General features: G+C 39.2%; 1 protein-coding gene across 12 annotated transcripts in view; it reads right to left on the bottom strand.

Annotated features, from left to right (window-relative positions):
- Nucleotides 1–16,209, bottom strand: part of LOC117402834 (baculoviral IAP repeat-containing protein 6) — a 183,476-nt gene that overhangs the window by 110,928 nt on the left and 56,339 nt on the right. For 10 of the 12 annotated variants that reach the window (XM_059023827.1, XM_059023834.1, XM_059023833.1 and 7 more), the window contains exons 30-42: nucleotides 12,552–12,898; nucleotides 11,986–12,205; nucleotides 11,252–11,385; nucleotides 10,741–10,878; nucleotides 10,306–10,433; nucleotides 9,888–10,019; nucleotides 9,387–9,602; nucleotides 8,964–9,147; nucleotides 6,151–6,309; nucleotides 5,151–5,284; nucleotides 2,659–2,812; nucleotides 2,456–2,572; nucleotides 98–252 (exon numbers count right to left, since the gene is read on the bottom strand). In XM_059023827.1, coding sequence (XP_058879810.1) covers nucleotides 98–252; nucleotides 2,456–2,572; nucleotides 2,659–2,812; nucleotides 5,151–5,284; nucleotides 6,151–6,309; nucleotides 8,964–9,147; nucleotides 9,387–9,602; nucleotides 9,888–10,019; nucleotides 10,306–10,433; nucleotides 10,741–10,878; nucleotides 11,252–11,385; nucleotides 11,986–12,205; nucleotides 12,552–12,898 — 2,218 coding nt within the window. The remainder of the gene's footprint in view (nucleotides 1–97; nucleotides 253–2,455; nucleotides 2,573–2,658; nucleotides 2,813–5,150; nucleotides 5,285–6,150; nucleotides 6,310–8,963; nucleotides 9,148–9,386; nucleotides 9,603–9,887; nucleotides 10,020–10,305; nucleotides 10,434–10,740; nucleotides 10,879–11,251; nucleotides 11,386–11,985; nucleotides 12,206–12,551; nucleotides 12,899–16,209) is intronic. The other 2 variants (XM_059023836.1, XM_059023828.1) reach the window with 2 other exon arrangements.

Genomic DNA, 16,209 nt, shown 5'->3' with positions numbered 1-16,209 from the left:
GTATTTGACATGGACAACTCAATGGTGTTCTATAGAAATCCCAATCATAAACAGTGTATGCATGTACAGGCCTAATTTGAAAGTAATTATTTCCTACCTGGACATGATGGACCTGTAGCATGGAGAAGAGCTTATTGAAGCAGGCACTCAACATGGGGATGGAAGAGGACTGCACAATGAGCTGGCTGCCCTGATTAGAGGCATGTAGCCCTTGAAGTAAGGAATCGTCAGTTCCATTGGAAGCAGGAGATACTGGAAAAAGATGACATGTATTTGTATTAAAATCAACTGTTTCTGATAAATAATAGGCTACTTGCAGCTAACGACATCACGTTTCAGCTATACCAGTATCTCAGCTTCCGGAGAGTGACCGGGGTGTAATTCTGTTTACATTTTGTCTGTTGCACTGAATGACTTACAAAGATGTATCACTTGATTTTTTATGTGCCGAGAGAAAGAGAATGAGTTGTACTTCAGGCACAACTGTGAAAACCTTTAATTCTCAGCGATAAGAAGGAAATGGTAGTGATCACTATTCTCGTTTTTTGTTAACAAAAAGCATTTTGTTAAGAAAGACCTAAATTAAACCAACACCAGGAGACTGTCGGAGACTGCATTAGGAGCTGTTCCAGTTCTGTTTTACTGGAATCTCCTTGCCGGCCCAAAGGCTTGGTGTGTGGGACCGAAGAGAAAAGCCAGCACAGGATCCAGAAGAAGAAATGGACTGTACATCTGCAGTGCAGTGTTACGATTATTGTTTGAAGCCCGAGCCATCAGCCCTTGATTTGTCAATTTCTAAAAACAAAGAGCTGTCAAATGAGATCAAGGTTTTAAAGCTCAATCTAGTAGAGATAGCCCAGAGTCAAAAGTTTTGGTCTCCAAAGGTTTGCAGGCTCTGGACGAGTCCGATTGTACACACTGTTAGTATTATTCACTTAATGTAAGCGAAAAATATTTTCTACTAATTCAGAGTTTATACATTTATATAATGTGCATGGTCTTGATCAAGTATGTTTATATGCACAAATTTGTGTACCGGGCGTTCGCTATTTAAATTCGGAGCATGCAAATATTTACAAATGCTCACAGTAGATTGTTTTTAATGATAATGTCGTGAAACTGTACAATTTTGTATTCATTGTTATTCTTATATACAAAACAGTTTTGCAAGCTACACGAACTGGAACTTTGAACTTTAGACCCTACTGTTAAACTGTGCGGCTTCTCATTCTTCAAGGATTTAAAACAGGGAGGCCTTATCCAGATTTCTGCTGTCACCTTGTCTTTGTTTGACACCAACAGAAAAAGGAATTTGACGAGTTTGGAGAGTACTTTTATAATAATAATCTTTATTTTATATATCGCAATTTATGTAGCACACCTCAAAGCGCTTTACAATATAAAACATACATAACCACCGCAGACGTTGCATATTAAACACAGCACACACAAGTTCAACAAATGCATAATTAAGTAGGCTGGAATGCCAATTTTAAAAAAAAATGTTTAAATGTTTGTTTGTTTGTTTTTTTTTTGTTTTTTTTTAAATGTCAACATTTTCAGAGTCTTTTGGAAAAGTGTTCAATGGCCTGCAGATTGTCAATTTAGTTAAACACAATATGCACCACAAAAATAATGACAGACAAGAAGTAACACATGCTATCTGAAACAGTTTAAAATTCAGTTGAGCAATGTTGAATTAAAAAAAAAAAAAAAAATCTTAAGAAAAAAATAAATGAAAATCGACAAAAATGTAATAACTCCCCCTTCAGTCACAGAGGTAGCTGGAGATACAACTTGAACCCCTTTTCTAACTTGTTTGATGGAGCTCTGCATGAGGCTTTTGCAATCCTGTGCATGTCATTTATTGTTAATGTCGGAAGGTCTCGAAGAAATCTCGTATAAAAGACCATTATAATATTGAATGATAAATTTGAACTCGCTGGTGAAAATAAAAGATCGAAAGATTGAGCCGTTGCAGCAGCAAACACCACAGAATTTGCAGTGACTGGAAGCTGCTTTACCGGTATAGCTAAATACGGAAGTATGCTGTGCAAGGAGCCTATTCAGATGCAGATCCAGAAAGACTTCTTTCAAAAGACACAGCATAGCTGCCAAAACAGAACACTGCAAACTACCGCTTTCCTTGCTACATACAAGAGTGCCTTTTTTGTTTTAAACATTGAAGTTTAAAAGGAATCAAAAACTGTTTGCTTAAGGTGTATTTTGTCTCCCTGAATCTTAATATTGCACTAGGTTGATATAAACTTTTAATCATCGTGATTTTAAAAAAGCAAAGTTATTTTTGTGTCTAAATGATTCAAAACAGATACTGTAACAATGTATTTGTGAAAACAAATGCTGACCATCTTGCAACCTTAGCACGAAGTCAAAAAGTAGGAACCAAGGAAACAAAAAATGTCTAAGATATTTGTTTGTGTATCTCCTTGCATACCTGTCGGGGATGTTGTGGTCAGAGCCTGCAAGACAGAGTCTGCCTCCAACGTGGCCATCATTTTCAACATCAGCTCAGCTTGCTGCTCCAGTCCAACCTCCAGACGGGCATCCAGTGCTGCAGCAAAAGAAAGTTAGCTCTGTATTGTCCTTTAAAGTTTCTAAATATCTGGCAACTCTATCAAATAATAAGGAAGCTGATACCTTGAGACACTGAAACAGAGACGCTTTGGGATCCAGGCTTCTCAGTGGCAGCTGGTGGTTTTGACACAGGGATTCCAACACCACCAATGTAAGGGTTGTAACTGTAAGTGCCATAGTCAGCACCCCAGTAATCATACCAGGTACTGCTTATGGGCTTTTCCAAAGGAAGCATATAAAGTTATCATTACATTTTTAATTCATTTGTTTTCTACTGCAGTACTGCAGATCTTTAGACAGGAGAACACGACCACCTGTATGCAAATTATAACTTATCTTTAGGCTTGCTACTTTTCGATATTAATCGGTAAAGCTCGTTAAACGTTGCATTCCCAAAAAATATGAGTTTGACTCAAATAAATTTATATATACGATAAACGTCGATAAAACCACTCGCTATTTTTAATTTTTCACCAAAAATAATCATTAGAAATCATCTCTAGTTTGTGTAGTTTTTATACTTGCTGTCTGTCCCGTCTCCATTCCGCTCTGAATGGCTGGGGGTCGCTGTCAGTCATCTCAGTGGTCCGTTAGTACCGTAGTTTCACCCTGTTCTGACTGAAGCAGTGCTAGAATGCTCTCATTTGCCAGCTACAGCGCCTGTCATTCCAAGCGTCTACTTTGAAATTAGCGGGTTAAGGTGTAGATAAGCTTTTGCTTTAGGTATACGGTGACAGTTACTAGTTTGATCTGAAAATGGGGCGCAAGAGAAAAACACTTAATGAATATTGTGCCGAATAGCCTGTCCGACGGCTGAAGTCTCCACGGCAGGATGAAGCGGGCCCGTCTGCCTTGCCTGTGACTCTGTGTCCGGCTGTGCTAAAGCAGGATAGGGGGAGCGCAGACTTCAAATAATAAGTTAGTTCTGTTCAACTATCTAATGTTTTGTTCTGTGCATATTATTTTTACTCATAAATTTATGCTGTACAGGTATGTGTAACACATTTTTATATGCTGTGTTTACTACGGTTTATTTGAAACAATTTTTAAATGTATAGCTCAGCTGTGACCAAACATTATTTCAATTAGAATGTTGGTAACCATGGTTTTGTTGCATGTTGAATATGATAAAGGGGTTTCGCTAAATGAGACATTTTTCAGTGGCATAAAAAGTTGTTTTTTTTTTTTTTAAAGCATAAAGGTCGATTTCACCCATTCCTTGCTTGAATTGAAAAATAAAGATCGGGGAAAAAAACGGTAAATTCTTTCTAAAATAAACGTCGATATTAATCGTTGATTTGGCAAAAAAATAAAAATCGAATAGTAGCAAGCCTACTTATCTTCTGATACATGCTTTAATGATCTAAATTTTATGGGTCCCTGCTTATACAGAAAGGTACATTTACTTATTTATATATTTACACACATATAAAACAACTCAAAAGTACATGAAAACTATTTTGCTGGCCTAAAATGGAGGGGTTTGGATAATGCAGCCATCCTCTGATGCTGCATACAGGTGTGATTGTGTCTGTGGCAATGGTGACTTTACTGCAGCAACAATGAGCTACAGTGACACAAATATCACCCCAAGAAGACCTATTGGTCATCTGCCTTGGATAACCAGGAACCATGGAGCACTTCGTTAAAGAGCAGGGATCTGGTCTGAGGAATCAGGACAGACAGATTTCCTTCTTTACAAACCGTTCTAAATGCAATACGTATAACTTAAGTGTGCGGCTGGATTGTTCAGGGCTGAAGAAAACAATGTCCACAGAAAATATGAACACACTCATTCCTTAAGGTGGGTATCAACAAGCAGCAGCTGAGAATCACATTGCAATATAAACAGGGCTTACCTTCATCAAATCTTAAAGAAATAAAAAATGTAACATTTCACAACATCTTCACTCTGTACAAAATTGACATTTTCAAGGCAATAAACTGAAACAGTATTGTCCAGATAGAGATATTAGATAGCTACATAAGTATAAACTTAGAAAACAAAAATAGTCTGCTAATAGTGTGAAGCATATAATAACGCCAAACAGGAAAATAAACTAGGTATCTTTAATGGTTAGGGAACAGTGTTTAATGCAAAAACAATATATTTGATATTATATTATATATATATATATATATATATATATATATATATATATACACACACACACACACACAAATGGGTTGTAGGGAGATATGCAAATAAAGCATTACAAGAGCCAATCAAATCGCGTGAAAGTTGCCTAACGGCTTCTACATTCACAGCGTTTTAAAAGTCAAAATACAGTAGCTGCATACACGTGTCGCCCTTTTTGGGGCTCACTTTTAAAACGCTGTGAATGTAGAAGCTGTTGGGCAACTTTCATGCGATTTAATTGGCTCTTGTAATGCTTTATTTGCATATCTCCCTACAACCCATTTGTTTTTGAATTTATTGCTTTCTCTCACCTTAACTCGAAAGCTACTTGTTTATATATATATATATATGTGTATATATAAATAAATAAATACATACATAGATAGATAGATTGTAAAAGTCATGCATACCATACCTTAAACACTTTGGCTGCAAGGGGATCTTTTTCCAAATCAATATCTAAAGGATCAATATCAACATCCATGAGGTCTTGTAGCAAGTCAAAGTCTATGTCTTTATCTTTTTCCAAAGATGATAGAGGTGGAGCACCTTTGGATAATGAAAACAGCTTTAATATTGCCAAGCAAGCAAACTAGTGCAGCAAACAAAAAAGTCAAATGATGTGTACTGGGCAATTTTAAGGCTGTGCATTATTTTTAGCAGCGGAAGGGGTCCAACAATAGCCTGTTCACCACTTTCTCGCCAAGTACCTGATTTGGGTGACCACAGGTTTAATACTGAACCCTTTCCAATAACACACACTGGTATCTAATCTAAATCTGTTTAAAATGTGATGCAGTACAGCAGGTTTTTCCAAAATTACCAACAGGCATTATTTCTACCACTTAGACCCCCCCAACTCATTTGGCTGTTCTGAACTGGCATACAATATCTAAGAGCCTAAAGCATGTTACCATAATAAACACAAATTAATTCTTAATACATGGAAAAAGACATTGCCCATTGTGTAGTCAGCCAATACTTAAACATTAAATCACATTTTAAATATATACAGAATTAAACAAGATGGGACGTCTATTTACTTATGATAAGTCTCAGTATATATTTGTTTCACAACCACTGTACATTTCTGTAAAAAGTCTACAAAAGTGTACTGATGTTCTAAGAACCTTTCCAGTTTAACAGATTACGAACACTGAAAAAATTAAATCCCAATAATCTTTATCAGAAATAACTTATTAGCAGTTACTTGATTTGCTTTATCCACAAGTCATTTATGCCAAAAACCTTTGAAAAATATATATAGATATGTTTTTAATTATCTTAAGGAAATGCGAGTTTCAAAACATGCAACAGACCTTTTGTTATAACTATTAAGAACAGTTCTCCGTTTCTCCACTAGATTATCATTACGTGCCACACTGTTGTTAGAGAAAAGTAAACCCCTGGTGTACCTGCGATGTCAGGAGTCAGAGCATCATCTATGGTTTCCACTAGTGGAATGGAAGCTGGCTGCTGAAGGGAATCGTCAGAGTCTCCTGCTGAGGCCCCAGCCTCCTCTCCCATCGCCCCTTCCTCCATAGCCTCTGACGCCACTGGTGACAGCAACTCCCCTGTGGATAGTTCAAATTGCAAAGGAACACTGCCAATTAGGATATTATGGGAAAACCTTAAAATCTGCAACTAAAAAAACCAAAACCAAAAAAAAGACAGAAATGTGAACAAGCCAGATGTTCGTGCGCCTGAAAAAGGAATCTAACCAGTCCTAAAAAAAAAAGGAATGTCATCACAGCATTCTAAATAATGTGGTTTATAAATTATACATTAACCTTTACAAACTGCAAGTAGAAATAGAACAATCCAGAGTTTATACAAGGTCACAATTTATAATCTGACTACTGTAATAATCATTGTAGTTGTGTAGCAAGGGCCCGTCTTTCCTTTTCAGACTTTTACATTTGTGACATCTCAGAACTACATTTCCTGTCATCCTCCTGCTCATTGGTAAATCCATCTCAGTTACATATGTGAGCAGGAGGAGGACGGGAAATGTAGTTCTGAGAGGTCCATGCAAGTACATGTGAAGCCATCTTGAGGCAAGGGAATGCAATTTAAAAGTTTAAAGTGGTCAAAATGTAAAAAAAAAAAAAAAAAAAAAAAATCACACAACACACACACACCTTACTTAAACAGTTGTAGCAACACATGGGAACAATAAAAAGGTCCTTATATACCGTTTAAGAGGCATTACGACACAAAGCATTCAAGTTTTAATGAGTACACAGGAGAACTGCGAAATCAAAAAAATTGCAGATCTTAGATGACAGCTGTCTGCCCAGAAAGATGTCTTCTGAAAGGCGCAGAAAGAAACTAAAAGTGCCACAAAGGTAAGCTATGAAATAGCTTAATTAATTTTCAGATGATCCACAAGCTGTCCAAGCTGTTATGTGGCTGTCAACATCAAAAATAAAGCCTGACATTCCTAATTTGGTATCCCAGAAGCAGTGCAACATGTCCCATTAACAGAGCATCCAAGTGGTAAGTAACGCCTTGTTTTGTTTAGTCAAGCTATTTATACATGCTGTCAAACACCCACAGGTTCTCTGAAATGAAACAATCATTCCTGAATGTTGTGTTACATAACAATATATGAATAATTAGGCTTCCAAGCTGGCTTGGGAAGCCTATTGTTATTGTAAAGATTTTTTTCTTATTGTCGTTCCTCCCAAAACGTTAAACTGGTGGTGTAGCCAATCAACATGACACTTGGGATGCATCATCCCGTGTAGATTACAGTTCAGATGCAAAAATATTGTGCTTCTGTGTAAACCAAGATGGCGGCATGATGCATTTTTTGGAAAAACCTTTCAAAATCTTCTTGGGAACCGGTGAACCGATTGATCTGAAACTTCGCTTATGTCATCAGCAACCAAACTCGCTTCAAGTTTGCGAAGCAGAAGTTGCTGCGGATAAATTTTACTATCAAAATGGCTGCCACCACATTTGCCAAAATGCGCCCCAAACATCAAACTGCTTTTGTTTGCAAACTGTTTAACCAGCTAACTTGGTAGGCATCATCCTGGGGACAATGGAATTCAAATAGGGAAAAATGGTGTTCTTTTATAAAACAAGATGGCTGCTAGACCTACATTTTCTTCTTAATTTAAATCTGCTTCAGTTGAAAAATGGTTTATTTGATTAACTCTAAAGTTGATAAGCATCATCCTTGTGTCAACACAATTGACTTTTTCAAAAATTGTGTTTGTGCGTAAACCAATATGGCCACCTGACGCATTTCTTTAAAAACCTTTCAAAATCTTCGGTCAAATGTAAAACTAGCTTAGAACTCCTTACAAAGTGCAGAGAGGGTAATGGTTACCATGGAACACCTAAAGGAAATCATATGTGCTCTATCCAAAAATCACCTTGTCTGTGACCTTTGACCTCTCTAAGATCAAATGTAAAACTAGCTTATAACTCCTTATAGTGCACATAGAGTTATGGTTACTAGATATCACATTTAGGAACCCATATATGCGCTATCCAAATTACCTTGATCGTGACCTTTGACCTCTCCTTAATGTTAAATGTAAAATTTGATTATAACGCCTACAGTGAGTAGATAGGGTCATGGTTACTATAGTGTTTAAAAGTTATAAAGAGTCGTGAGATAATGAACTAATGCAGGATTTTGAATTGAAACTGCTCCATAAAAATGATCTGTGCGGACACTTGTGCTGCAGTGCTACAGCTTGCCAAAATTTCCAACTGGTACTGAGCTTGGAAGCTGTAAAACTGCCTGGCAGTTCTAGTTGTATTTTGTTTTTGTAGGAAGCTTAAAATAAATTAACCCGTTAACAAACACATATATGTTGGTCTCTGGGTTATACAACAACACGTATTACTGGCCCACAGAAGTGAGTTAAGTTTTCAATCTGGCCTGGCCAGCAAAAAAGTTGTGCACCACTTACCTTGTACATACTCCTGTAATAAGCTATGAAAAATCCACAATATTCAAAGTAAGGAATGAGAATGTGCAATGGTTGAGGCACTTCCAGAGTGTGGCAAGAACATTTTTTTTAAATTGGCAGTGAATTGTCTCCACTAATTATCAGAATGCATTTGTAAACAAATTTGCCCAGTAAATAGTGGCCCGCCCATGACAGCTTTAAAGCAAAGTTGTTGATTTTTTTTCCTTATAGTTACTTATTTAATTTGGAGTCAAAAAGGAAACAAATCCTTTATTTAAATAAGTTGTTTCCATTACCTGCCAGGATATCCTGCACCATACAAGTCAGAGAGTACTGAGCCCAGGCCCCTCCCCAGGAGATGTCTCCCCGGTTGAAGTCTGTTCCCACCAGCAGGAGGAGCAGTCTCTCCAGCTGCTGCTCATTCACAATTTCACACAAATGTATGGTGGGCCTTGTAGCATTTGCAATTCTTGCAAGAACCTACAAAATAAATGTCAAGTACTGTTAAATTTCTATTTTATTTCACACGCGTTTTTAAAGACATTAAATCACAATATCTACTCACAAGCAGTAAGCACCAATTAAGGCACATCAGCTTTGTGCAACAAAAATCGCTGTACTTTTCTCATCAAATATCCAAAGTTACGAAGCAAGAGAGCACTCAGTTTTTCCATTTCTACTGGACCACACTCCAATATACTGTGTAAATGCATTTTTACCTTGCACACAAAGAGCAAGAGGTCTGCATGGCAGGTGAAATCCATAGAGAGGACGAAGAGAGACAGTTTCTGCACTACAGAGATGCAGCGCTCGTGTGCCAGAGTGAACGGCAGAGGCTCCACTTCTGGGGTCTCCTTGGCTGCCGACGCCTCTGTGTCCAGCGTGGAGCGGGGCCATTCAGCAGTGCGACGCAGCCGGATCAGGTCTTTGAAGTGCTGCACAGAAAATTCTAAATTAGCATCACTATTATACCATACAAACTACAAGTATGTTTACCAAATAGAAGTTATTTAAAACTGCAGCTATTTTATGGTTAAGTTAAACATGACCAAAAATTTGATTTGACAGTAACAAAAGTTAATCTGAGACATTACTATAAAATAGTCAAATATACAGATTTAATTACATACGTTTAGATGGCAGGTCAGCACACAGCGATACCATATTGGTGTGGGCGAGTAAATCACAGGAGGACTAGAATAGAGGACTAATATTTTTACCTTTGATGTGGCTTGCTTCAGCTTCGCCTGCTCCACCAACAGTTTGTATGATGACCCTTTGTTGCTCTGGATTTTCTCCTTCTCAATTTGCTCCACTAGGGCTTTCTGCTTTGCTTTCAGCAAGTTTAACTGCTGTAATGAAAAGGAAAGTATAAAAGTTCTGAGAACTCTACAGACAAACATACACCATTGTCATGCAGCTGCCTATTGTACACTATATACCACATGGGCATTCTGATACACAACAAAATATATGTGTAATATAACGGTATTATAGTAACAGTATATGCCTGTTTTTTCATATTTAAAGAGTCATGGAAAATGCTACAATGTAGACAGCTAGAAAATAAAAAACATACATCAAATCCGTACTAGCATCTCATCTAGTCAGTAATAATATTTCAATACCACACATTACCTGTTTATGATGAACAAGCTGTTTTCTGATTTTCCTTGAATATAACCGATCTAAGCTGCTGTTGCCTTTTGTTGATCTACTCTGGCTCTGGGACTGAAGACTGTTATTAATAAAGCTCCACTGGTTTCCTTTTGGAACAAAAAAAATATATATTGTCAGTATACATATATCCTTCTGTCTTTTTCTTCTTACATATGAAGTAAAACACATCTTAATTAATAAATACATAAACACAGTAGCCTGCAGAAACATTTTGGGTGCATAAAACAAGTATTTAAGTACCATACATACCCAAACAACAGGTGCAAACAAAGTTAGGGCTAAAGTAGTCCTATATCCACAATACGTACATGTAAAAATGTAGGTGCAACACATACATGTATAATTTATTTTCCTCAAGATAGAATGCAAAGTATTTCTAAGGAAGATGAATACCTGACATTATCCTGTCCCGGTCCTTCCCATTCAGATGTTTCTTGGCAGAGGCTACCTCATCCTCTACACTCGCCACATAGTCCAACAGCCGAGACACCAGCATCACTACCCAGCTGATCATGGGAATGTCCAACACACCTAACACCAAGTCGATAACTGTGAACATTACTTTTTCTTTAAATACACACATCTTAACTTATTACTGAGTATTTAAGTTATAGATGAACACATGGCAGTTGACACGTCACAAATTACTGCGCCACCATCAAGTGTGGAACAGCTTTGCCAATAAAATAGGCCAGCCACGGTATATCATGTTGTACAAGATCAATCCATTAAAAAGACTTTAAAATTGTACTTATATTACCCGTTCCATTTTGTTGTTGTTATGGGAAATATCTTTTAATAAGGTTCCAAAAATGGAGCTCAATAAGCTGTACCAATATTAAAATGCTTTGTTGTGGTGTTTGACCAAAACAAGGTTTATATTCTCAACATCCTAAACACCTACCTTCTCTCCGCCTCTGTACTGCGGCTGCTTGTTGAAGAGGAGACAGCAAGTTATCTAAAAGGTTGAGCAAACTTTCCAACACTCCACTGTTGCCGAGAGATCTTTGGCCAATGCAGGACAAAAGCATGAAAACCCTGAAATATAAAAACATAAGTCAGTCCCAATTCCAATGCTGGCTTAAGCACAGTTTGCCATACTTTAACTCAGTTTGCCTTTGTTCATTCATATGATTTCAATTACTCCCTGCCATCAATAATATTTAATATCCAGGCAGTAAGTTACAGTTGGAGTTCTCATAAATTAAATACAAATAACAGGATTGCTCTTCAAAGCAGCATGCAAAGAAACATTTTTTTTTTGCAGTACCTTCACCTCTATTATAACATCTTCTCTGCTCCGTGATTACAATACTTTAACTCCAAACTGCATTAGATCATAGAACAACCTAATTTCATCAGAGTGCATGTCTGGCTTGTTTTCAAGGTCGCTGTTCTAATGACAATCTAGGGCATTGCGAGTACATTTTAATCTGTCAAAGCTTAGGCATGCAGCTTTTCTTACATCAAGCTATTACTGCGTTAGAAGGGCAACCCTTTATACAGCAGAATCTGTTATAAGCTATGATTCTCATTCCGCCAGCACTAGCATTCTCACTGCAAGACAGAACGCAAAAGACGTCTCTTAACTAGTGATCTTGATACAGTGGTACTGTAGATATGATCTGAATGACAAACCTGTCCTGAGGGAAGATGAGGAGTTGTTCCGAATTGTACAGTTCCTGTAAGACATTAGAGAGAAACTGACCCCACCATCTCTCTCCCCCACACAACTGGACCAGCAGGAGCCCGGCATGTAACCGGATCTTGGGGGTCCCACTAATGCACAAGTGCTTGAACAGCTCCTCGCAGGCCTGAGCATGAAATGTGCTTTGAAGAACAGATGGAACAGAATGACCTGAAAGCAATGGTGATAAACTATGTGAGTCACAATGCATTTACAGCACATGCAGGCATAACTTAATGCAAAAGCTATGTTAACAAATAATGATTTCTCACAAGAATAAATACATACAGCAATGTGAGTTTCGAACTTTGCACATGATTTTTTAATCTTGTAAATTAATCTTTACATGTTTTTTCATGTGAAATACATTGTTTGGTACAGGAAGTAGATATATGCATTAACTGTATTTATACAGTGAAACATAGTGACCCCCAGGATCTAACTAACAATACAATATGTGATTAATGACATCTGTACGTGAAGACATGCAGTACAAATGTATCCAAGACACTCTTACCATTGGATGAATGTAGCAGACTGAGCAGCGTGTCCAGCAGGTAGCGGATGATGGTACGCAGCTGTTCAGTGGAGGAGTTCTGGATCAGCTCCTTGGGGTCGAATGCCTCGGGAAGCACCTTCCTGTTGGCTCCCAGGGAGACGCGCAGCCTCTGCACAGCATGGTGGGCCAGGTTCAGCTGGAGCTGCAGTTGAATGCAGTCTTGATAGGCTGAAAAGACCCTGGTGTCCTCCTCCACCGCTTTGTCAGGCTTTCGCAGAAAGTACTGGGCGTTGTTGGCACTGTTCAGTGGGGGGAGATCAATATTCTGCAACAAGGTCTCCAGCCTGTGGCACGCTAGGTTATATCTAAAGAGAATAAGAAAAAAAAAAGAGCGAATTCAGCGAAATTAAAACAGATGACCATTCTCATCTTAATACCTTCGAGGTGCCTGGTTAGATGACACAAAATTACAGGCGGGCAGGGCCAATTCTGTTTTTTAGCTTACTGAACCCATTTCTATGCATTTTCATTTAATCTTCAGAATTTAGCCTTAGTAAGCACATGGGCTGTTAGCCAGTTCCATGACCGGTCTGATTTATTCAGACTACTTAATGTGTTTACTGGCTCAGAGATACAAATCGCAACCAGTAGGGCTCAGGGGTGTGCAATTTTTTAAAACAAATTCTTGTCCAAGGGACACAATTCTAGAAAAATCTACTTATCCTTCTTAAAAATCTATTTGCCCCCTCTTCCCATCACACAAAACACACTAAATATAACTTAGGATTTTCCTTTTATTAAACAATGAACACAATCAATTAGTGATTAATAATAATTTTGGCTTCATGAAATAAAAAAATGAAAACTTAAGTCAGTCCAAATACACTTGCCAAAACTGAGATCATCTCATTTTTGTGCATGGCAAAACAAAAATAATGAAACAAATGATTCTAAAGAAATTTTAAAACTTATTTTTTACATTAAAAACTAGGCAATCCTAGGATATATTTCATCACAGAATGAAAAAATGATGATTTCCATTACACGAGAGTAGATGTTAAAACTTCATGCTGATTTGAACTCGGCTCTCGCCAAGATAAGCACCAACTAAGACGTAGCTTTACAGTAAACTAATGTGATCCATATGCGTCTCCATCCATTTACGTTTCCTTCCATATGATGATGTAGATATCCTTCTGTCTGGTGTTAATGGCTGAAGTGTAATGCTGGCTCCAGGGATCAGCTTATTTTGCCTCCCTGGCGCATCAGCACACACAACGGCTGCGATGCTGGCTCCGGGGATCAACCACAGTGCGGCCTCCCCAGCGCATCAGCATGACAACCGTCTGGATTGAGCTAAGTAGGGTACATCTCTGGGGTTTTCAAGTGGGCACCTTCCATCCTCAGTGTTTCGTCGACTAGCCCACGACACCTCAAGAGGGCTCGACGGTGATTCTGGCGTCCCAGCATCACCCCCCTCCGTCCCCCACTCAACTCAGCCCAGCTTACTTACCTGTCCCCAGCCAGAATCTTTCCGTCTCAACCACAGCCAGTTGCTGCTCCTCTCTGCTGCTTCAGATAAGTTCTTCACTGTGCGACGCAACTCTTGGCCACTGAATCCGACGTCTCTGAGAAACCGGGTTGTAGAGTGTGCCACAAATCCTCGACAACCCACTTCCACTGGGTAAACCCGAACTCTCCATCCTCGCTGTTCCGCTTCAGTGGCTAGTTGAGCATACCGCAGTTTCTTCCTCTCATACGCCTCATCTACAGCGTCCTCCCATGGCACTGTTAACTCTACCAGGTGAACAAGGCGTGCTGATCCAGACCACAAGACAATATCTGGTCGAAGGTTAGTGGTGGCAATCTCAGGTGGAAAAATAAGCCGTTGACCAAAATCTGCCAGCATATTCCAGTCTCTAGCAGCTTCCAGTTGTCCTGGGCGAGGATTGGTTTTAACACCTTTTCTTGGTGGTTGCTCTCCTGGGCGGAGGAATGTTGTCTTTTGTGTGTAATGTTTTGATGGAACAGGTGGCAACTTATTGGTCATGTTACGCTTGTCTTCCAATGCTAAGGCCAAACATCGCAGCACCTGGTCTTGGCGCCAAGTAAACCGTCCTTGGCTAAGAGCCACCTTACATCCTGTCAAAATGTGCCTTAATGTTGCAGGTGATGAACACAAAGGACATGAGGGATCCTCTCCTACCCAGAGGTTTAGGTTCTGTGGTGATGGGAGAACATCATATGTTGACCTGATGAGGAAACTGATCCTGCTCTGTTCCATTGACCATAGGTCTTGCCAGCCAATCTTGCGTTGTTCCACACTCTCCCATCTCATCCATTCTCCCTGTTTGGCCTGGGAAATGGCCTTTATACACCTCATCCTCTCCTCCTGCTTTTGCACCTCGTTGACTACCAGCTTCCTTCTTTGAGCTGGGGCCGCCTTGTGCCATGTAGGAGGAGTTGAACTGAAACCAAGACCCCCTCTTCCATGCTGAACTTGCCCCATGATATCACCAATTCGAAGGGCAGCCTTTGCATCTTCCACAGCTTTCTTTGCCGCCCACTTTCTTCCAGTTTTCAACACAGGTGCTGCCTCCCTTACGCATTTATCCCGTGACTCTACTAATGTCATTTCCAGTCTGACCTTGGCGCACTTAAACTCCTCGGTTAGAGCAGAGACTGGTAGCTGCAGTATTCCTTTACCATAAAGTCCCACTCTGCTGAGGCAGCGTGGAACTCCCAACCATTTCCTGATGTATGAACTGATTAAAGCTTCCAGCTTCTCTACTGTTGTCAAAGAAACCTCGTACACAGTCAGTGGCCACAGCAACCTCGGCAGTAGACCAAACTGAAAGCACCAGAGTTTTAGTTTACCTGGTAGAGCGCAGCTGTCTATGCTCTTCAACCCTTCCACTGCTTGTTGTCTAACTTCTCCCACACGAACTGTGTCCTTTAGATCCCCGTCGTACCATCTCCCAAGACTCTTCACTGGCTTCTCAGACACTGTTGGTATTGCCTCACCATTAATGAAGAATGTTTTATCTACTACTTTGCCTTTAATTATAGAGATGCTCCTTGATTTAGTGGGCTTGAATTGCATTCGTGCCCATTCAATGTTATTGGTTAATTTGCCCAATAATCGATTAGTGCAGGCTACTGTTGTAGTCATGGTTGTCATGTCATCCATGTATGCTCGAATTGGTGGTAGTCGCATTCCAGAAGCCAAGCGCTCTCCTCCTACTACCCATTTTGATGCCCTAATGATTACTTCCATTGCCATGGTAAAAGCCAGTGGAGAAATGGTGCATCCTGCCATTATTCCAACCTCTAGGCATTGCCATGTAGTGCTGAATTCTGAAGTTGAAAAACTGAATTGCAAATCTTCAAAATAGGCTTTCACTAAATTTGTTATTGTCATCGGTACACTGAAAAAATCAAATGCTGCCCAAAGTAGTTCATGTGGCACTGAACCATATGCATTAGCCAAATCCAGGAATGTCACATGGAGCTCCTTCCTCTCCTTTTTAGCTGATTGAATTTGTTGCCAGATCACATTGATGTGTTCTAAGCAACCTGGGAAACCTGGAATGCCCGCTTTTTGTATTGAAGTGTCAATGAAGCAGTTCTTTAATAGGTAAGCTGACAATCTCTGAGCAATAATGCTGAAGAAAAT

The sequence above is a fragment of the Acipenser ruthenus genome, chromosome 5 (genome assembly GCF_902713425.1).
Source record: "Acipenser ruthenus chromosome 5, fAciRut3.2 maternal haplotype, whole genome shotgun sequence".
Classification (NCBI taxonomy): Eukaryota; Metazoa; Chordata; class Actinopteri; order Acipenseriformes; family Acipenseridae; genus Acipenser; species Acipenser ruthenus.
This window is presented reverse-complemented; position numbering and strand designations above follow the sequence as displayed.